This window comes from Scardinius erythrophthalmus (assembly GCF_964197995.2).
Source record: "Scardinius erythrophthalmus genome assembly, chromosome: 4".
Classification (NCBI taxonomy): domain Eukaryota; kingdom Metazoa; phylum Chordata; class Actinopteri; order Cypriniformes; family Leuciscidae; genus Scardinius; species Scardinius erythrophthalmus.
Genome location: NC_138224.1, coordinates 43545007 through 43567644, shown reverse-complemented (window position 1 = coordinate 43567644; position 22638 = coordinate 43545007). Strand labels below are relative to the sequence as shown.

General features: G+C 38.2%; 1 protein-coding gene across 2 annotated transcripts in view; it reads left to right on the top strand.

Moving 5' to 3' along the window:
- The window catches only part of LOC308689602 (NACHT, LRR and PYD domains-containing protein 3-like), a 49037-nt gene extending 27864 nt beyond the window's left edge, over nt 1-21173 (top strand). For both annotated transcript variants that reach the window (XM_081363408.1, XM_081363407.1), the window contains exons 6-10: nt 232-405; nt 510-683; nt 4395-4568; nt 19587-19633; nt 20086-21173. In XM_081363408.1, coding sequence (XP_081219534.1) covers nt 232-405; nt 510-683; nt 4395-4568; nt 19587-19633; nt 20086-20609 — 1093 coding nt within the window. In that variant the 3' untranslated portion in view covers nt 20610-21173. The remainder of the gene's footprint in view (nt 1-231; nt 406-509; nt 684-4394; nt 4569-19586; nt 19634-20085) is intronic.
- Nucleotides 21174-22638: the final 1465 nt, after the last annotated feature.

Genomic DNA, 22638 nt, shown 5'->3' with positions numbered 1-22638 from the left:
ACAGTTAGTCTTTTGTAATTGCCTTCATTTTAAATGGGTGGCTTGCTGGCCTAGACAGTTCAGAAAAAATAATACAAGTAATGTGTGTGAAAATAAATGCTGGTTTGATGTTTTATGAACGGCTAATTGTTTTAGCTTTGCTTACTTCACTACACTTAATGTTTTTTTCAAGCTCCAGATTATAAACGCTAATAAGCATTACTACTGCTCTTTGTTTTGTTCTCTACACAGGCTACAGTGCTGTAATCTCACAGCTCAGTCCTGTGAGAGTTTATCATCAACTCTACAATCATCAAACTCCTTTTTGAGAGAGCTGGACCTGAGTAACAATGACCTGCAGGATTCTGGAGTGAAGCTTCTTTCTGATGGACTAAAGAGTCCAAACTGTCAGCTGGAGATACTGAGGTTTGAGTTCAAATACTTTATTTTTATAGCAATGAGTTAATTGTTAAATATCCCACTGCTAAAATTTATTCTGTATGCAATTACATTGTGTTTTTCTTCTTCAGATTTCTCACTTGTAATCTCACTGCTCAGTGTTGTGAGAGTTTTTCTTCAGTTCTTCAATCCTCAAACTCCTTTCTGAGAGAGCTGGACCTGAGTAACAATGACCTGCAGGATTATGGAGTAAAGCTTCTTTCTTATGGACTGAAGAGACCGAACTGTCAGCTGGAGATACTGAAGTGAATATTTTAAAATAATGAACTATGCTACAGTTGGTACTCAATCAGAATAATACTTATACCGCCGCCGTTCTAGCGGAGGTAAAATTTGTGGTGTGTATTTGTTGCCTTTTAGGCGCTACAATCACCGACTTTGAAAAGTATCAGTTTATTCTCTCTATTGTTAAGAACTGGTAGCAGATAATTTCAAGTGAAACGTAGTTAAAACTAATTCATAATCCTCAATACTGAAATATCAGTACAAATTTAGAACTAAAACAAATGTAGGCTTCTATTATTGCAGCAAATTTAAGCAAAGTAGGCTAAATGTTAACAATGTGTGCCCAGTTTTTCTATAGGCTAATTTAGGAAGGCTATGCATGTCAAGGTTATGTGTCTTATACTTAGTGTTATTTTAATTTGTTAGTAGGCCTAGATTTATGAACTGAAACATTACAGTGAAATAAATTAAACTAAATGATCGTAAAATTAAAACATTGTCAGGACTTGCTAACAAATATAAGTTGGCAGCATTTGTGTTTTAGCATTAATTAAGAATTAAGTAGGCGAACAGTATAGGTTGTTATGATTAGCATAATTTTCTTTAATAAATAATGAAAACATTTCAACATAAAACATTACAATAGAAAAATGTCACATCAATGAGGCTTTGCGTAAGCATAAGACATTAGGTACATGCTCATAAAACAGAGGTCAGACGGAAGCTGTGTGGTCAATGCTTTAACATGTGCGTCGCGGTGCTTCAAGCGTTCAGAGTTCAAATCTCAAATCTATCCTCAATTTTTTGTAGTTTAATAGGCTTTTTGTCAAAAATAAAACTTCTGAAATGTTCATTTATTGACTGGAAAAAAAAATTGGAGCTTTGTTATTCATTGTCAGTCAATTTTATTAATAGGCGTTTAGATGATAACATTGTAGCCTACATGCTGTTAACCGATGTTGGTTAACCGATGAAGTTAACCTACATGCTGTTAACTAATGAAGTCAAGCGTTTTGTTTAATTACTAATGGCACATTACAACATAAATTTGGTACATTCCAGTACAGCCCCTTGAGAGCCACCAGAGGGCACTCCACACCAGACTCTCACGTTCACTCACAGATTACATCTCCCATCATTCTCTGCCTGGACTCATCAGCACTCATTATCACATTCACCTGTATCTCATTATCTTGTTTAGTTCACCCCATATAAGCCTGGTTCACTCCTTCACTCACTGCGAAGTTTTGTTTAGTGTCACACTGCAACTCTGAGCGTTCTCCTGGTTTTCTTGTTTCTTGGTTTTCGGATTTCTTGCCTGTTCTTTGGATTACGTGTCTGGATTGCCCCTTAATAAAGCTGCTATTGGATCTCACCTTCGTGTCTCGGAGCATTCATGACAGATCCAGAGACTTTTCACGTCACTGCCGATCCAGAGACTGTTCACGTCAGTTCTGCCGATCCAGAGACTGTTCACGTCACATCTGCCGATCCACAGACTGTTCACATCACTGCCACCGCCAAACCAGTGTCTCAGGACAAGATGGTCTCTGCCGAGCCAGTGTCTCAGGACAAGATGGTCTCTGCCGAGCCAGTGTCTCAGGACAAGATGGTCTCCGCCGAGTCAGTGTCTCCAGACAAGATGGCCACCGCCGAGCAAGTGACTCAGGACAAGATGGTCTCCGCCGAGCCAGTGACTCAGGACAAGATGGTCTCCGCCGAGCCAGTGTCTTCGGACAAGATGGCCGCCGCCGAGCCAGTGTCTCCAGACGAGATGGCCACTGCCACGTTGCCTGAACCCTCAGCAGAGATGGCCGCCGACACGCCTGAACCTGAGCCCTCAGCAGAGATGGCCGCCGACACACCTGAACCTGAGCTCTCAGCAGAGATGGCCACCTGCACAGCCTGATCCACCTTGGCCTCCTGTCTTACCGCAGTCTCCAGGTCCTCTTCCACTTCACGGGCCTGGCCCTCCATCCCGCCCCCGGGCCCTCCTCTGCTCCACCACCCTCCTGGACTGTTTTTCTGAGCGTCTGGAATCCGCTCCTTAAAGGGGGGGCTATGTAACGGTCACCAGCTGGAGTGCCCTTGAGAGCCACCAGAGGGGACTCCACACCAGACTCCAACGTTCACTCACAGATTACATCTCCCATCATTCTCTGCCTGGACTCATCAGCACTCATTATCACATTCACCTGTATCTCATTATCTTGTTTTGTTTAGTGTCACACTGCAACTCTGAGCGTTTTCCTGGTTTTCTTGTTTCTTGGTTTTTGGATTTCTTGCCTGTTCTTTGGATTATGTGTCTGGATTGCCCCTTAATAAAGCTGCTATTGGATCTCATCTTCGTGTCTCATGACAGTTGCGTTGCACAGACGATAAAACCCGAAGGTGCTGTTGAAGGAGATTTTAAAATAAATTATTGTTTTTGAATCATTCACGAAATTGAGATGACTGACAGTGTTACCCGGCCATAGCAATGAAAGAACATTTTCAAAACAGATCCATACATTGAACAAATGAAAAAAATACTGATTTTGTTGACTTCTACAAAAAATAACAGACTAACTAAATAGTACTGCTTTCAATATAAAAAGCAATGAAAGTGTAAACGAGCACAAAAATTAATTCAGTTTAAAACCCTATCGCACATTTCAAGGTTTAAATAAAGAGTCGGGACAGTTTATTTATTTAAAACAAGTAGAGTTTAGCGTTTCCATAAGCAATGCAAAATGAGAAATATAGAATCTTTTTCTTGCAACATTTTTAATTTGTATTGCCAAAGAAATCGCAGCTTTCAAGGATGCGCTGGATCTCTTTTTAGCTGTTTTCTCCCTCACTGCGTGCGCCAGGTCTCTATTGAAATGAAATGTTTCAGGGTAGAAACACATCATACATCTGAAAATACTGTATATGTCACTGCGTGTCATCCACACCAAATACAAAAAACAACTGTAACAAATTATTTAGCCTTTGTTGCTTCAAAGAAAAATAATGCCTTGTTGAATTCACCTTAGGCTACAATAAATCGAGGTTGATCGCATTTAGTTTAGTTGGCAATCATACACACTGCTCAAACATTCTAAAACTCCACAAAACTAGTTGAAACAACTGGACTGAACTGGATTAATTGTTTTTCTTTAGTGAAAAAAGAGACAGATTGAGCCTTGCCCTTTGGTTGCACTTTTTGGACTTTCTCCAAATGTCACTGGCTTGCCTGGAAATGCTTCAAAGGCTTTTGCCTTCTCAACATTATTAGCTAGACGGCGCATTCTTCTGCTCTTGAAACAAAATCTCCCTCAATCTTTTGATGACTGGCTGAGAGATGTAATGAGCTTCATATATTTATTTACTATTCTCCTGTATATGTATCCTGGTATTGTTGTAAAAGGTCAATAAACAGATTTTTTTTTAAAGAATTGAAGATTTTTAAGGGAAATTGAGAATTTATTAGCAACTATAATTTTAAATGAATGCATTTGAAATACTTGCAAATAATAATTTATTTTGCACAGAAAAAATATGCACAGATTCAATGTTATTTGTATGACTGTTAATGTTTCTTGTCTAAATGCAAATTATATATTTTCAATTCAAAACAATGTAATTTAAAAAAAAAAAAAGTAATTTATTCTTAGATTCTTTTGGGAAAGGCAGCCAAGATCAGTGTGTGATAGTAACGTCTAATTGCCAAACTAATGTGATGTGGACTGTTGCTTATGTCTTTGTAGATTGTCTGGCTGTATGGTGACAGAGGAAGGTTGTGGTTATGTGTCTTCAGCTCTGAGTTCAAACCCCTCACACCTGAGAGAGCTGGATCTGAGCTACAATCACCCAGGAGATTCAGGAGTCAAGCTGCTCTCTGATAAACGCAACCATCCAAACTACAGACTGGATAAACTCAAGTATGTAGAGCAGGAAGAGTTGATTAAACAACTCCAAGAACAGCATTTCAATCTTCACTTATTACTCACATTACTACATTTACAAAAGTTCTTATTGAGAATTTACAGAGGTTTAGCTCTAGTTATGCTACAGGGCTGTTGAATGCTTCATTCTGATTTGTTGACGAACACTGTAAGGTGTGCAATTATTTACAGTAAAAATAAAATATATTTTTTTATCCATCTATCATATGAAGGAGGCATGTTTCATGAAAACGCTTCATGCGTTTTCTCAAATCAGGTGTACGATTCCATTTATAGGGCCCTATAAAATCCGTTTTATTTTTTCCCAAATTCCGTTTTATTTTTTCCCAAATTCCGTTTTTTCCGTTTTAATTTTTGCAAATTCCGTTTTTTCCGTTTTAATTTTTGGGAATTCAGGTTTTTTTTACCCTTTACTGTTATTTTAGTCGTAAAAAGAGTGTTTTTAATGTTAACCCTTTAAGGTACTACTCAACCGTTTGGTAGACCCCACTTTAAGTCACTATATTTAATTGAAAAATGCATCAAGCTTAACTCAACCTGAATGAGTCATCTCTATTGTTTGGTGTAGTTGTGCAATGCTAAAAAAATCCACTAGATGGCGCTGTGTCTGTGAGCAGCATGCCTTTTTATTGTTCCTTCAAACAGCATGTGACACAGCAAAAATTTACTCATCCTTTGATGACGCATATCGGCGGGACTTTTAAAGGTAAAACTATTTTGTTGACATATTATCGTTTCAGAGGAGATGTTAAACAGAATTATGTAACTTAATTAAACAAAAATAAGTCTTATAAGGGTCAAATAATTTTTTCAAAAAATGCTCTACCAAACGGTTGAGTAGTCCTTTTAGGGTAGAGAAGTTAGCTAATGTTGGTAAAATTAGCTAATGTTGGTAAAATTAGCTATTTACAATGAACAAAAGGGTTAGTGTTGGTAAAATGATACATTTAATATTATTAAATTACATATTTGATGAAAAATATTTGATCAATATAGTATCTCAAGATAGTATCTCATGGGCTCACGATACTATCTCGTGGGCTCAAGATACTATCTCGTGGGCTCAAGAAAGTAACTCGTGGCCTCAAGGTAGTAACTCGTGGCCTCAAGATACTAACTCGTAGTCTCAAGATAGTAATTTGTGGCCTCGAGATAGTAATTCGTGGCCTCGAGATACTAACTCGTGGCTTCAAGATAGTAACTCGTGGCCTCAAGATAGTATCTCGTGGCCTCGAGATACTAACTCGTGGCTTCAAGATAGTAACTCGTGGCTTCAAGATAGTAACTCGTGGCCTCAAGGTAGTAACTCGTGGCCTCAAGATACTAACTCGTAGTCTCAAGATAGTAATTTGTGGCCTCGAGATAGTAATTTGTGGCCTCGAGATAGTAATTTGTGGCCTTGAGATACTAACTCGTGGCTTCAAGATACTAACTCGTGGCTTCAAGATAGTAACTCGTGGCCTCAAGATAGTATCTCGTGGCCTCAAGATAGTATCTCGTGGCCTCAAGATAGTATCTCGTGGCCTCAAGATAGTATCTCGTGGCCTCAAGATAGTAACTCGTGGCCTCAAGATAGTAACTCGTGGCCTCGAGATAGTAATTCGTGGCCTCGAGATAGTAATTCGTGGCCTCGAGATAGTATCTCGTGGCCTCGAGATAGTAATTTGTGGCCTCAAGATAGTAATTGGTGGCCTCGAGATAGTAATTGGTGGCCTCGAGATAGTAACTCGTGGCCTCGAGATAGTAACTCGTGGCCTCGAGATAGTAATTTGTGGCCTCGAGATAGTAATTGGTGGCCTCGAGATAGTAATTGGTGGCCTCGAGATAGTAATTTGTGGCCTCGAGATAGTAATTGGTGGCCTCGAGATAGTATCTCGTGGCCTCGAGATAGTAACTTGTGGTCTCAAGATAGTAACAAAATCTTGAGGCCACGAGTTACTATCCTGAGGCCACAAGATAGTTATAATAATTTTTTTTTGACAAAGTGGGACTTGGGGGGGCTCCGTACTAATCAAATCTTGGTTGAAGTTTTGCACCAGCACACACACACACACACACACACACACACACACACACACACACACACACACACACACACACACTCTTGATGTGTTTTGAGCCATCAATAGCAACCATCAGATTTTTTATTGGTCAAGAAATTGCACTTAATATGACTTGTTCTGAATGTTGTTCTTTTACTATGAACAGACATCTCAACCGTTTGGTAGAGCACTGTATCTAAAATACTGTAGGATCTAATTTAAAAAAAAATATTGATTGTTGTTATTGTTATCATAATTGAATAAAAAATGCAAAGAAATAATTTTTCCTTTGCTTTTTTCATGGTGCGTACCTTAAAGGGTTAATGATTAAAATGTACACAAATAAAATAGGAATGACCCTAAATTTATTGAGGTAACAAACAAAATTCTCATTTTAAGAGGTGTTAAATGTGGTTTGTTTACATTAGTGAATGTATTAGGCTAACTAACATGAACCACGAGCAATACATTTGTTACTCTATTTATTAATCTTTGTTAATCTTAGTTAACCCTAACCCTGTATTTTTATTATGTTACTTCACACAGTGCATTAAGCTAACTAATGTTAACAAATACAACTTTTCATTTAAATAATGTAGGCTACTAAATGGTGAAATTAACATTAATAAAGATTAATAAATGCTGTAGAAGTGCAGTTTATTAATAGTTAATGTTAACTGATCTAGTTAACTAGAGTTTAATAAATGGAACCTTATTGTAAAGTGTTACCGATTTTGTTATACACCGAACCGATTCAGTGTTGGACAGATCAGTTGTTTTAACCATAGACAGTATGGTTTTAACCATTCATTAAAGTGAATCGGTTCAAATGAGTCATTAGTTCGCGAATCGGACGTAGGCTATCATTAGCAGACTTGTACGCGTTGTGTGATTATCCCGGCAGTTAGGACATCGCACAAGATTTGTCATCAACACAGAAAACATTTCATCATTGGATAGGTTTTGTTTAGTTTATTGAAAGTGTTTTTTATGTCAGCTGAATGGGCGGAACGCTTTTCAGAGAAGAAGGCAAGGTAAAAAAGTTGGTTTTTTTGCACAATTCACACCCAGCGGCAGCCTAATTCAGGAAAAAAATATCCGAATGCTCCACGTGAAACTTCGTTCTTCCGATCTTTTACCATTGTGTCAATTCTCAATTGATTTAGATTAATAAGCGCGAGGGAGTGAGAGAGAGCAAAACAGTTTGAAGACACGCGCGCGCGACCGGGCCTCTCTCTCTGCTCGTTCTTTCAGTAATATGCGATTTTCCTCAGACATACGTTTTTCTCCCACACAAAAACATAATTTTATTCCAAATATGTAAAATTCCGCGAAATTCCGCGTTGACATTAGATTCCGCGTTAATTTGCCAATTCCGCGATTCCGTCCGCGATTCCGTGATTGTGGAAATTATAGGGCCCTACATTTATACCTGGTCACATAAATGTGTTTTTGCAAAACAGATATTAATCCGATCTTTAATTCCTGCGCTATATGCAGATTTAATCTGCACGTCACCGAAAGCAACAGATATGAGCTGTTTTTTATTGATCATCAGCTAAAATTAAAAAATCAAAGACCGCAATAAGAGAAAGTGGCAACAGCCCTGGTAAGATAATTTCGGTTCTTTACTTTTAATGATGATGATTGTGTGTTGAGCATCTGTGACTTACTTTCACTTTGATTTGCGACAGTTTGCGCTTTGGCTTGATGAATAGATGCTCAGCTGCTCATCTGCGGTGATGTGTGCTCCAGTGGCATCGTCATATCTGTCTATAACATGACATTTAGCCTATAAAATGCTCACGTGTTTATTTTTTTGCATTTTTGGGAGAAGTAACATTTATATGTGGTTTCGACAACCAGATGCATTTGCACTTGTCCAGTTTCGTCTGGAAAGCGGCCCAGTCCACCTCCTGATGTGGTTTGAGCGATCGTATTCAAATCCGTCTCGAATGCATTTCGAGGGAACAATTAGCTATTTTGAAGATACAATTTGTAACCAACAGTAATGTGGTAATGGTAATCTTGGCGGTAACAATGAAATTGGGATAATGATATATAAAAGAAGGTTATCTGCATAATGGGACAGTTTATAAGAGGTTCAAAACCAGGTAATGCCCTCAAACTTTTCCTCACTTCGCAACCGAATGGCCAGTGGCTCAATAGCCAAGGCAAGTAATAAAGGTGAAAGGGGGCAACCTTGGCGTGTGCCTCAATGAAGGAGAAAGGCTTTAGAAAGTGTAGCATTGCTTTGCACAGATGCTACAGAGGAGGAGTATAGTAATCGAATCCATGATAAAAAATTGGAGCTGAAACCAAATTTATTTAAACTAAAAAAACAAATACTCCCACTCTACCCTGTCAAATGCCTTCTCAGCATCAAGAATGGTATTAAAAAGTCTTCTGGTATTATAAAATGAGTCTCCCAGTCATGAAACCTGTCTGGTCAGGGGAAATAACAGCAGGCAACGCTTGCTGAAGGCGAAGGGCAAGAACCTTAGATAGAATTTTAAAGAATATAAAGGATAAATATTCTGAATGTTCTGATCCAATCTGACTTCTGGGGCCTGTTTCAGAAAGGAGGTTAAGTGAAAACTCTGAGTGAAAACCCTGAAATGAGGGAAACTCTGTGTTACGTAAGACAGAAACAGGATGTAACTGCAATAACGCTCTTTATTAGTAAACAGCACACTGATCAGAACACTGAACACAGACGACCGCCAACACAGCAGGACAGGCGGGCGGACACAAACGCAGGGTGGAACTGTGACGCAGGGACCTTGGTGGACAACAGGTGCTGGTGCTCAGTCCAAAGATGATCCCTCGTGATGGTGCTCAGGTCCAGTGAATAATCCCTCGTGACGGTGCTCAGTGATCCAGTGCAGAGTGCAGAGAATCCAGGGACGAACATGACGAAGACATAGGGAATCCAAATCCACACTAGCAACATGTTAAAAATGCCACTGACTTCTAAACATGCTAGAAACATGTTAAAACATGCTAGCAATACATAGCTAAGTGCTAAAGCATGCTAATTCAATGAAACAGGATGTTGTTGTTACTCAAGAAGGCAATGTCCAATCTGCACAAAACTTCATACTTTTGATAAGCGTTCTGTCCTGAACACATGACCATGCTCATATTCAGTTACAGTCATAGCGCCACCTGCTGGCAACAGGAAGTGACATGTTAAACACTGTTGTGGACTCCTGATAACATATAAAAAAGTGCCAGCAAGTGCTAAACATGCTAACAACATGCTAACAACATACTAGAAACATGCAGCAAACACTTAGTTAAGTGCTAAATCATGCTATTGCTGCAATTAAATAGGAATTTCCTGTAACACAGGCATGGAATGTCCAATCTGCCCCAAACTTAATATGTAACATGCAAGAAACATGCTAGCAACACATAGCTAAGTTTTAAAGCATGCTAGAAATGCCAAAGGAAGTTGTTGTAACTTAAGCACACAATGTCCAATCTACCCCAAACTTCACACGTTTGATAAGAGTTATCTCCTAAACACAAGTCCATGCTCATATTCAGATATAGCCATAGCGCCGCCTGCTGGCAACAGGAAGTGACGTTTAACACTGTTCTGGACTCCTAATAACATAAAAAAGTGCCACCAACTGTTAAACATGTTAGCAACATAATTGAAACATGCTATCAAATACTTAGCTAAGTGTTGAAGCATGCTATTACTGCAATTAAATATGAATTTGCTGTAACTCAGGCATGCAATGTCCAATCTACCCCAAAATTAATATGTAATATGCTAGAAACATCATAAAACATGCTAGAAATTCTAATGGAAGTTTTTGTAACTCAAGCATACAATGTCCAATCTGCCCCAAACTTCACATGTTTGATAAAAGTCCTGCACTGAACACATCTACATAGCGATATTTAGATTTAGATATTTAGACATAGCCCCACCTACTGGCAACAGAAACTGACATGGTTAACAGTAATGCAGTACTAACCACATAACTATTGTGTACTAAGCATGCTAGAAACATACTAAACATGCTAGCAACTACTATATATACCTCCTTAAATGCACATTGCCCAATCATGCTCTGTCTTCCTAAAGCCACCGAGTGACGATGGCACGGGTGCGAGGGCCCTTTCATCGCTGCTTGCAGCTTTAATTATTTTTGCTTTCATTAATTACATGTTGCAACTGACTTATATTTTCTGCAGCCGAATGATGTGGAATAAAGCCAGATTAATCACTATGATCACTAATTTGCAGATATATTTTCCAAGACGTAAAGCTAAGACCCTAAAACCATAAAATTTGACCATTTAGTAAGATCCTTATCTTTTTTTTTTGGAATTAAAGAGATAAGAGCTATATTAATTTGCTTTTTAAAAGTGTCACTTTTGCATCATGTAGAAATGTATGACACTCAACTATATCTATACTATCCTTCGGTTGATATAAATCTTTTAAAATGTTCTGCAAAAGTGTTGTTTATCTCTCTAGGATTTGTTACTAAGCCTTTTGTAGGTGAACAAATATTATCAATAATAGCCCTAGCTTCACTTTGTCTGAGTTGTAAAGCCAATAACTTACTGGGTCTTGGCCCATAAAAATTCTGCCGGACTCTATGCATAATGAATTCAGCCTTGCAAGGGCAAGAAGACAAGCAGTCTCGGATGAAATTCAGGTCACTCTAGTTGCCCATGTCTTTGTCCACGGTATGACTATGAGGGAGGCTGGGCAACGAGTATACTTTATAGTTCTCACTCCAGAATGTTATCTTTCTATCTAGGCCAATGCTGGTGTTTCAACCATATGTGGAACATTCTTAGACTTGTTCATCATATTGTGTCCTTGAGTGGAGGCTCTCCTGTCACGACCAACACTCTTTACCACTTCAATACTATTAAATATTAGAATAAGGTTTGTGTGTGCTCACTGCCATATGATGGTCACACACATCTTACAGTTTTTTTCAACTGCTTACACACATTTTCAAAACGTTGCCTCTTTTTTTCAAAACTTTACACACAAATCCAAGAATTGCACACACAAAATGCTAAATGCCTCACATCTCTTGCAAAATGAAGCACTGCATTCAAAATATCACAAACATCTCAAAAGCAAACATTTGTCTTATGTTGCAAACACCTTTGCCATAATATTATATTTTGGATATATCATATACACACAGTTATTCAAAACCTAAAGCTCTTCTTTCATGAGCTTCTATGTACATTTCTGTACAAGATTGAAAGTAATTGGCTGAGAGATATTGAAAAATTCACGGTAAACACGAAAGTAAGATTGAAACCAAAACAATAATTTTTTTTACTGTAAAAAAACTGTGGTTGTAAATACAGTATTACACAGTCCTACAGTATAACTCGACCTTTAACCTTTTATAGGCCTATTCTAAAGCCATGATTGGTTGGTGTTCAGTAAAGCAATGAGTGTTTGCACATGTGAGGAGTGTGTGTGAGTGTGTGTGTGTGAGGAGCAGTGTTGGGAGTAATGCGTTACAAAAGTAGTGCATTACAGTAACATATTACTTTTTGCTGTAACACAGTAGTGTAAGGCATTACTAATCAATTTTCAGTAATATTTTACTCGGTACATGTTCAGTAACGCTTTTAGCCCAAAATGTAATTGTTAAAAAAAAATAAAAAAAAAATAAAAAATTTGGGGAAAACCCAGCAAGACCGCGAGACATTAACGAATGAAAAATGCAAGTTATTACCTGTTCGTGGTCAGTCAATAGCCGCGTGTGGTGTCTAAGTTTGTAAATAAAGACTAAATGACAGCTTATATATTTGTATGGCGATGTATTTCATTCATCTCCCTCTTACTGGTGTACCTTTGTATTGTGTGACATAGTCCAGTAAAGGCGTGTTTAGGGCAGGTTTTATAGGAGTGCAGTGAGGCATGATTTCGGTCTCTGTGCTCTCGCTGGCCAGTGGAAAAGCGGCTAATGGGAGAATATGGTAGAAGAAGATTGTACATTCGCGAGATGGACATATGCGCATTACTTTTTGTTCTGTGTTTTCTTTCTAACCAGTTAGGCCAGGGTTTCTCAAACTCGGTCCTGGAGGGCCACTGTCCTGCACAGTTTAGTTCCAACCCTGATCAAACACACCTAAGCAAGCTAATCAATGTCTTCAGGATCACTAGAAACTCACAGCTAGGTGTGTTTGATCAGGGTTGGAGCTAAACTGTACAGGACAGTGGCCCTCCAGGACCGAGTTAGTCAGGGGGCCAATTCTGAAAAGGGCTTCCGTTAAGACTTTTGCGGACATGTTTTGGTACAAGCTGTCAACCTATTTTTTTAGTTAGAAGACATCCATAGGTAAGATATTAGGGTGGTTGTCAAGCTGAATTTTTTTTTTGTGACTTTTACAAGCAATTTTAGGCCAATTTTTTGGTTTCCTGCTCAACACGACATGCCAACAGTAAACGTTGAATATCTCCACAACCACAAGGACCATATTCATAAAAATGGTATCAAATGAAAGCCAACACTCATGGGATGTCTGCTGAAGTGTCAGAATGAACATTTATTGTACAGTGTAAGAGACAACAGAACTAGAACATGAAAAAAGCTATCTCCGCTTAAAGAGAACCAGTTTTCAAAGTGAATATCAGCTTGGAAACATAACCTAGTATCCCAAAACCTCTATCAATCAGTACCCATACTGCTTTCTCACTTCTTTAGGGTTAGGGGTTAGTAACTAGTTAGTAATAATAACTATGTAATAGTCGTATGGCAAAGGTATGTTTTTCCCCATCAAAGCAGTGGCTCTCAGGTTGGCAGAGGCTGACTCTCAGGTTGTCAGCCTCATCACTTTGAGACTGAATCGATTGAATAAGCAAGGTCAAGCTAAGCGCAATGCAAATAATGGTGTGTGTCTTTTATATTGCAAAAATATTGCACAATATTATACTACAATAATCTCCAGAAAGAGCACAAAGACACCACTTCCTGAAAAATCACTTCAATCAAAGGGCTTTATCTTGGCTGTATTTTCCATATTTGTCTTGACAAATGAAACATTTTTCCCAATCAATATCACTTCCTATTTGTTTTTCTTTGGACGCTAGGCTTACAGCTCCCTCTGGATCCATGTTATCTCATCTGAAGGCAAAGAAATTTTTCACTACACTAGTCTGATTGGTTTCTGAGTGGATCACTACAATGCCCTCTGAAATAAGCTGAGGGCTTTGCTATCTAACAAACTTATTAACACTTTTAGCTACAGCAGACTGTAAAATAGGCTGCTGTCCAGCAAATAAATTAACCTGTTAAGCTGCAACCCCACTTTTGAAAAATCCCCAGAAATGACATACCCAAACTGAAACAGATACAGTTCATGAACCCTTTGTACTAAAAGCACAAGTATGATCTCGTTTGAAAGCTGACACCTGGCAGGTTATTGTAAATGTAGAATTAATTATTGTCATAATGAAAAAAATAGTTATAAATAGCTTCAAAATTTTGTAAAGTTATTAGAAATTTATTTTTATGAAACATCTTCATGAAAATAAAATTGAAATTGGCACTGTAGCAATCTAGAAATGCACTGCAGCTAAAGCCACATGTCTGACCATATTATATTTAAAATATGAAGATAAGTCTAAAACTCTGTTTTTAGTTAAATGTTTTTCAAGATAGAAGCACCTAGAGCTAGCTAGCATGTTAGCTTAGCACACCATCAATACATGACAATTTGAGATTAAAACCATGTTTGTGCTCCAAACGTACTTTATAACACAAGTAAAGTGTTTTAAATAATCTTCTGTGATCTAATTTGGCATCAGATAAAAAAATCAGACAGAAAATATACAATTTGATAGTATTCTGCACAATGATTAGTCTATATAGATTAGCATTACATTATAAATATAATCTATTATTATGAAAATACCTGGCATGGCTTGAAAAACACAGGTAACTCAAATATCATTGCAATCATGTTTATTATCTTCAAAACCTCTTTATCTGCATTTTACAGCGCGAACTCTGTAGCTTTGTGTGTATCAGTGACGTCCTGGAATGTCACATGATCATGGCTCTTTTTCATGTTCCATATATGGACTATTATTGTGCATAATAGCGCCCTCAGGCTATTGGTATGAATTGAAAACACAGTACAAAGCGCTCATAAAGATTACATCGACGCATTTAGATATAAATTCAATAAATATTATTCCTGTCAATAGAATCTGATGTAAACCTATGAGAATCTATCAATATTTGTCCAAATCTGCAAATTTTTTAGCTAAAGCCCTGAGGCACGTTGTTTTGTGTATCGCTGTCATGACGACAGCACAGAGTTTTTTTATGAATGAAAGCGGCTGACGCGCATAATTCATATTAAAGGTATCGACTCATTTTTTCATTTCATAACTCCTGACACAAATTAAGAAATAACTGTCGCTATAAGTTTCTCAGAATACAATAGTGGTCAAATACTGAAACTTGAGTCTTATATATTTTTAATGATGTATAGTTTGTCAAGGTATAACATTAAATCTGATAGTAACTTTGAACTAAATAAAAAAAAACGCTTCAGTGCGCGGGCGCACTGGCAACGGTTAACAGGTTAAAAACATAATATTTCCATTACACATCTGCACAAAACTTAATTTACCTATTAGTAAGTAAACTAGTAATTATGAAAGTAAATTAGCCTAGCTATACACTCACCTAAAGGATTATTAGGAACACCTGTTCAATTTCTCATTTATGCAATTATCTAATCAACCAATCACATGGCAGTTGCTTCAATGCATTTAGGGGTCCTGGTCAAGACAATCTCATGAACTCCAAACTGAATGTCAGAATGGGAAAAAAAAGGTGATTTAAGCAATTTTGAGTGTGGCATGGTTGTTGGTGCCAGACGGGCCGGTCTGAGTATTTCACAATCTGCTCAGTTACTGGGATTTTCACGCACAACCATTTCTAGGGTTTACAAAGAATGGTGTGAAAAGGGAAAAACATCCAGTATGCGGCAGTCCTGTGGGCGAAAATGCCTTGTTGATGCTAGAGGTCAGAGGAGAATGGGCCGACTGATTCAAGCTGATTGAAGAGCAACTTTGACTGAAATAACCACTTGTTACAACCGAGGTATGCAGCAAAGCTTTTATGAAGCCACAACACGCACAACCTTGAGGCGGATGGGCTACAACAGCAGAAGACCCCACCGGGTACCACTCATCTCCACTACAAATAGGAAAAAGAGGCTACAATTTGCACGAGCTCACCAAAATTGGACAGTTGAAGACTGGAAACATGTTGCCTGGTCTGATGAGTCTCGATTTCTGTTGAGACATTCAGATGGTAGAGTCAGGCGTAAACAGAATGAGAACATGGATCCATCATGCCTTGTTACCACTGTGCAGGCTGGTGGTGGTGGTGTAATAGTGTGGGGGATGTTTTCTTTGCACACTTTAGGCCCCTTAGTGCCAATTGGGCATCGTTTAAATGCCACGGCCTACCTGAGCATTGTTTCTGACCATGTCCATCCCTTTATGACCACCATGTACCCATCCTCTAATGGCTACTTCCAGCAGGATAATGCACCATGTCACAAAGCTCGAATCATTTCAAATTGGTTTCTTGAACATGACAATGAGTTCACTGTACTAAAATGGCCCACGCAGTCACCAGATCTCAACCCAATAGAGCATCTTTGGGATGTGGTGGAACGGGAGCTTCGTGCCCTGGATGTGCATCCCACGAATCTCCATCAACTGCAAGATGCTATCCTATCAATATGGGCCAACATTTCTAAAGAATGCCAACATTTCTAAAGAAACATTTCCTTGTTGAATCAATGCCACGTAGAATTAAGGCAGTTCTGAAGGTGAAAGGGGGTCAAACACAGGATTAGTATGGTGTTCCTAATAATCCTTTAGGGGATTGTATGTCTGGTAAGTATATAGCTAGTTGGAACACAGTTTAGCTTACCTGTTTCTGGCAACATTTGATGGTAGAATGGTAGAATCTTGAGGTAAATGTTTATGTAGACAAATAGATCAAGTTAATCTGTTGTGTGATTGTGTGATTCACTCCTTTATAAAGTTTTGTTCAGACTGTACTGTTGACACCTGCTGTGATAATCTTCTCTGGATCTGCTGCCTCAATCTGCTGCCAAATCACAGCTGTGCTGACACAACTGTGCCCCTTGTGGTGTGATACTCTTGTGGTATTTACTGATTATTATTTTTTAATGATCATGTTTGCACATAAGTTGGATTATATTGAACATTTGCCCAAAATTACAGTAGGTAACATGGAAGAAAATGGAAGCACTTTGGGAAAAAAATCCGCTTTTACCACTTTTAAGAATATAGTGTTAAAATGGACAAAAAAAACCATTTTCTAAGCTGACAACCTGGCTAGAACACATGTTAAGGGGTTAAATATTAATACTGGATAGGTTGTATACTTGTACCAAAAAGTGTCCAACAAAGTTTTAATATCAGTTTTGGCCCCCTGACTAAGTTTGAGAAACCCTGAGTTAAGATATGTTTAGGTGGTAATTTTCATCATGTTTTCATTACGCAATCATGTTTTTGATGCGGTGGTGACGCGTTCATGTAAAATATAAGGGTGGCGCTGCCAATAAAAACACCTAAAAGCTGTCACAAAGAACCGGCAAAAGTTATGATTATGAATATGTCAAATATAGCAAGGAGACATTTTAATTGTTTATTAATAAACAAGTGTTTTCTGTGTCAGTGTTGGCTGCAAAGATGAAGTTGATGATGCTGGCTCATAATCTTCGCAGTAGTGAACGTGCCAGAGAGAAATGCACATTTCATATGGATTACATAAGCAGAGAGCAATCTGTTTTCTTTCGTTTTGAATTGTTCTGTTTAAAAGTAGACATGTCTGTGAGGCAAATCGGCGCTGAGTTTCGGTTCATTTATGAGACGAGCTCCAGATCACGCACCGGCGCATCTGTGTCCTGATTATCTCTTGTCTAGGCCTACTATATTTACTTTATTTACTATATTTATTAAATCCAAGCAATTGGTTGATGAAACATTGCTTAAAATTAAGATACAATTAATACAAAACGAATTGTGCTTTCTTTTTGAGGTCTCTGTGAAAGTTTTAAAAAGCTGTCTTTTAGTGTCGCTTTCAGAGCGCTCACGTCCGTAACTGAGAACTGACAAGTCCGTAACATTGTTTTTTCCTCATAAATGCGAACGCGACAAATAAAATAAAATGAATTATTATGTTCTGTGGAGAGCCAACCTTTCTTCCTCCGGTGGGTAGTGTTACTTTTGGTTTGCTTAGTGTAATTTACAGAATTACTAAAAAATATTTTGCTACCTAAAAGTTAAAGATTTTTTGTGTCACACATGCATGCATGTCTATTTCCCTCATATTAAATATAAAACACATGTGTAGACTGATATTTTCCTTTTATTAAGGGAGTAGCCTATGGATATATAAACAGACGTTTCAATATATTGGTATTAAATGCATTTTCTGAGAATTTATATTTAATATATAAGTTTTTACTGCAAATGTCACGTCCATAACGCTGGAATTGCCTAATTTTAAAGAATTTATCCTCAACTAGTTTTGTGGTGTAGGTCTACGTATTTTATAATGTTAACTTCAAATAATAATAATAGTAATTTAAAGTCCCTGTAAAGTCAAAATTAAGTATGTGTTCTGAGTTTGTCACACTACAGAAAAATGTGTTATTAGCCACCCAGCCAAATTTGAATGATAAAAAAAGCAGCCAAGTAAATAAAATAAGCTATCAAAATCTTGAAAAAATGAGCTTTGGTCTCTGCTCTCAAACGCTGGGGGCGTGTCTGCTGGCTGCGCTGAAACCACGCCCACTCGCGGGAAAGTTGTTGACTCGCGGGCACGCACTGCCGATGATGGCACCAGTTGTCGGCGCGTCGGGAGGATGAAGGCCGAGGCGGGAGATAGTCAGTTCGGCCCCATTAACCAGTAACAGCGGATTATCAGTGAATCCCAGTTGTCTCTGACGAAAGTTTCCTCAGCTCTCCATCAAGGTGGCTTTTCACAAAATTAATCCACCTCTTCTTGATTTGATCGTTGTTGGGAAAAGGCATAGCTAGCTAGCAAACTGTAGGCTCTAGTAAATAATATTGACTGTAACTCGCGATTGAGCGGCGAACTGATAGGGGAGGGGGCAGCCCCAGGGGCTCCAGTGCGTCATCATGTAGGGGCGTGTCCAGGAGCTTAGGGGCTCCAGTGCGTCATCAAGCCCCCGTTTTAGCCCCGCCCAAAAAATTCGGAACACAGCAATCGTGAAAAACTGTTTAACGGTCTAACTCCACAATTCAGTACTTCACAGTCTTTGTAATATGTTTTAGCAATACATTTCTAACATTTATAATGTGTTCAGAATTTTTTTTTAGAATTGCGTTTACAGGGATCTGGACGGGAAGGATAAATCTGGGGGTTAGAAGGGACGTGTCGCAATTCTGCCTTCTCACAGCGCGACACAGGTGTCGTGATTTCGGTTTCATATCACATATTGATACAGCCCTAGTAATTTTAGAATGTTACAGTTTTTCTCAATTGTTTACACACAAATACTGGTACTTGAGACACAATGACCAAAACATGTAAATCATTCACCAACCCTCTGAACCAATTCTGCTAAACTACAAGCACAATTCCTGGTTTACACTCAAATTGCAGTTCTAAAACACACCTTTTTCAAAACATTACACATAATTCTCTGCTTTTGGCACAATTTTCACGCAGAAAATCTCTTGTTTTCACAAGGAACACACAGTCATTCAGATATGCACACTGACTCATTACATTTGCAAACACCCGTCACACAGTTTTACAATTAGCAATCAGAGCTTTAGCATAAAAGGGCAACAGGTGAGCTCTTCAATGGAGCAATGGTGTGTGAGTGTTACTGATTAACTGTCACTGTGTGTGTTTTGTAGTGTGGATCATGGAGGAGAGATCTGGATTACAGCAGGACTACACAAATGTACGTCTACACACACACACACACACACACACACACACTCTCCCTCTGTCTATCTGTCTCACACACACACACACACACACACACACACACACATGGTGGAATATTTGGGGAAGGTGCACTTCTGATGATCTGTTGTGATATTAGTACGAAGAGTTTTGAAAATGTAAAACTTGCTTGTGAAAATTGTGGCAAAGCAATTAAAAAAACTGTAAAAGATCATAATTCCTGATTACAGAAATATTTGATCATAAGAATCCTATGTTTTCTGTTTGGTAACCATGGCGATTTCAGTCAGAACCTCATTCAGGACAAAAGCTGTTACATAATGATATTTCTTTAGTAATTTATTATCATCGGTTGCTTACAATCCTAAATGGACGAGTCAGATCTGAAATGAGGACTCAAGATATAAAGTTACTGTAATTCACTGATGTGTGTTTTCTCTCCATCAGATTCTCATCAGTTCACTCTGGATCCGAACACAGCGAATAAACACCTCCGTCTGTCTGAGGAGAACAGAGTGATTACTAACACTTACACAGTCCAGTCGTATTCTGATCATCCAGACAGATTTGATGAATATAATCCTCAGGTGTTGTGTAAAGAGAGTGTGTGTACTTCCTGTTACTGGGAGATTGAGTGGAGTGGTTATGGTGTGTTTATATCAGTGTCATATAAGAGCATCAGCAGGAAGGGATTGGGTCATGAGTGTGAGTTTGGACATAATGATCAGTCCTGGAGTTTGTTCTGCTCTTACTCCAGTTACTCATTCTGGCACAATAACATAAAGACTGAACTCCCTGTAAAGCCCATCAGCAGGAGAACAGGAGTGTATGTGGATCACAGCGCAGGAACTCTGTCCTTCTACAGCGTCTCTGACACACTGAGCCTCATCCACACAGTCCAGACCACATTCACACACACACTCTATCCTGGGTTTAGGGTTTGTTCTGGATCATTAATGAAACTGTTTTGATGAATGAGAATAGACTGATGAGAGATTCTACCCATGCTTTGAGCTGCATGATAAATCAGTGACAGTGAGATGTTCTCTTATTAGGCTTGTTTGAGATGCGCCTTGCCTCGCCTGAAATGTGTGCGAGAGTAGGCGGCTGCAGTGAGAGGAGGAGTGAAAAAAGCGCAGGCAAGCCGGACAGTTCTCTCTTCTTGCAGTGGATCTGACACCTGTGAGATCAAAGATGGATATCGCGGGATTCACGGAATTCACGCTTGTGCAGTGTTGCTAATAAACTGGATGGAATTTAAGTTCTGTTGCTTTTATATGAAAATAAATATAATGTACAAGACACCCAAAGTAGTACTTATTTAATTCCATTCCAAATACACGTTTATCAGTTTATCAAGGTCGACAATCGCGCTGGCGCAATAGGCTCACTTTTTTCAGTTCAGTTCAAAAGAAATTAATTTTGCTCTGTTCACTTTGATATTACAAGCAAGTTTCATACATCAATCGATTCTGTTAAATGTGTATTATTTTTGTGTATACTCACAATAAAAACAAAGTGTTGTGCTTTTTGCCAAATAAAGAAAAATAAACACGAAGTGAGTTCTGCCTTCTCTCTGTCAGTGAAGTCAATTCTGAAACGCGTCCGAAAATGAACAATAACTCAGCGAATACTCAGTCAAACAGGCATACAGACACACAGGCATGAAGCTTGAATTCTCTTCTTTTAAATGAGGTAATTTATATAAAAAACAAATATTCTCAGTTCATGTAATCTGTAAGAAAAGAGAGCGATTCCAGTCGAGCTCATTAGAGCTCATTCAAATGTAATGTGACCACGCCCCGGAGAGCGCGCGCTATTCAAACGCAAATTCTGAGAACCATTTCAGACCAGTGAAACGCCCATCAGCTGTAAACACAGCGCGCCGCGAGAGTGAGGCATAATATAGCCTACCTAATATTCCTGGAGAAAAGTTTCCTCAGAACAGTGCTGATATGAGGAGCAATAGATCCCGCTGAGGAGTGAGGTAGGCTAAGTTATCTTTTCTCAAGTGTTAATGTGGAATAACGTTATGGAATAACGTTATGGAATAACGTTAGTGTAGGCCTATGTAAACTGCAATAGATGAATCGCGTTTCTATAATATGAATCGCGTTTCTGTGAGATGAATGAAGGGTACATATTTGTAAAGATTGTTTAGCCTAAATATAATTCGTGTGTCTGTGTGTGAAAGAATAAACCGCTTTAATCAACTAAAATGCTTTGCTATACTGAGATGAGTAAAAATCGACTGAAATATGTTGAAATAAAATGTCTTAAGCAACGTTGTATAAGCAACGTATTAATTCAAACAACAATATTGTTGATGATAAATTCAAAGTAAAAAAAAATATTTTCAAAACACTATAAATCCATCCTTTTTTCCCCCAAAACGCTATAAATACATACATTTTTTCCCAAAAAATTTGTAAAAAAAAAAAAAAAAAAAGTCTTTTGTCTTTTATTTTTCGTGTTTGCATTTATGAGGAAAAAACAATATTACGTGAAAGTTCTCCATTATGGACGCGAGCGCTCTGAAAGCAGCACTAAAAGACTTTCAAACTTTCACAGAGACCTCAAAACAGAGAGTACAAATCCTTTCTTTAAAACGAATTTCGTTTTGTATTAATTGTATCTTAACTTTAATAATTTTTTCATTAACAAATTTCCATGGATTTAAAACATATAAAGTAAATATAGGCTAGCAATCACAACATAAGGTGCTTGAACTGGAGATATCATCATGAATCAGACCGTAGCCTACCCGCCTCACAGGTCTAAAAAATGTGAATTATATTTACAGAAAGCTGGTTCTAAACAAAACCATCCAAAACAAAAAACTATGTAGCCTAATAAATGTGCATTTCTCCGGTGCGTTCAGTAGCCTACTGCAAAGATCGCGAGTCAATAGCCTATCGTTAACTTCATCTTTGCCAGAAGTTAATAAACAATTAAAATGTCTTATTGCAATATTTTACATATTCATAATCATTACTTTTG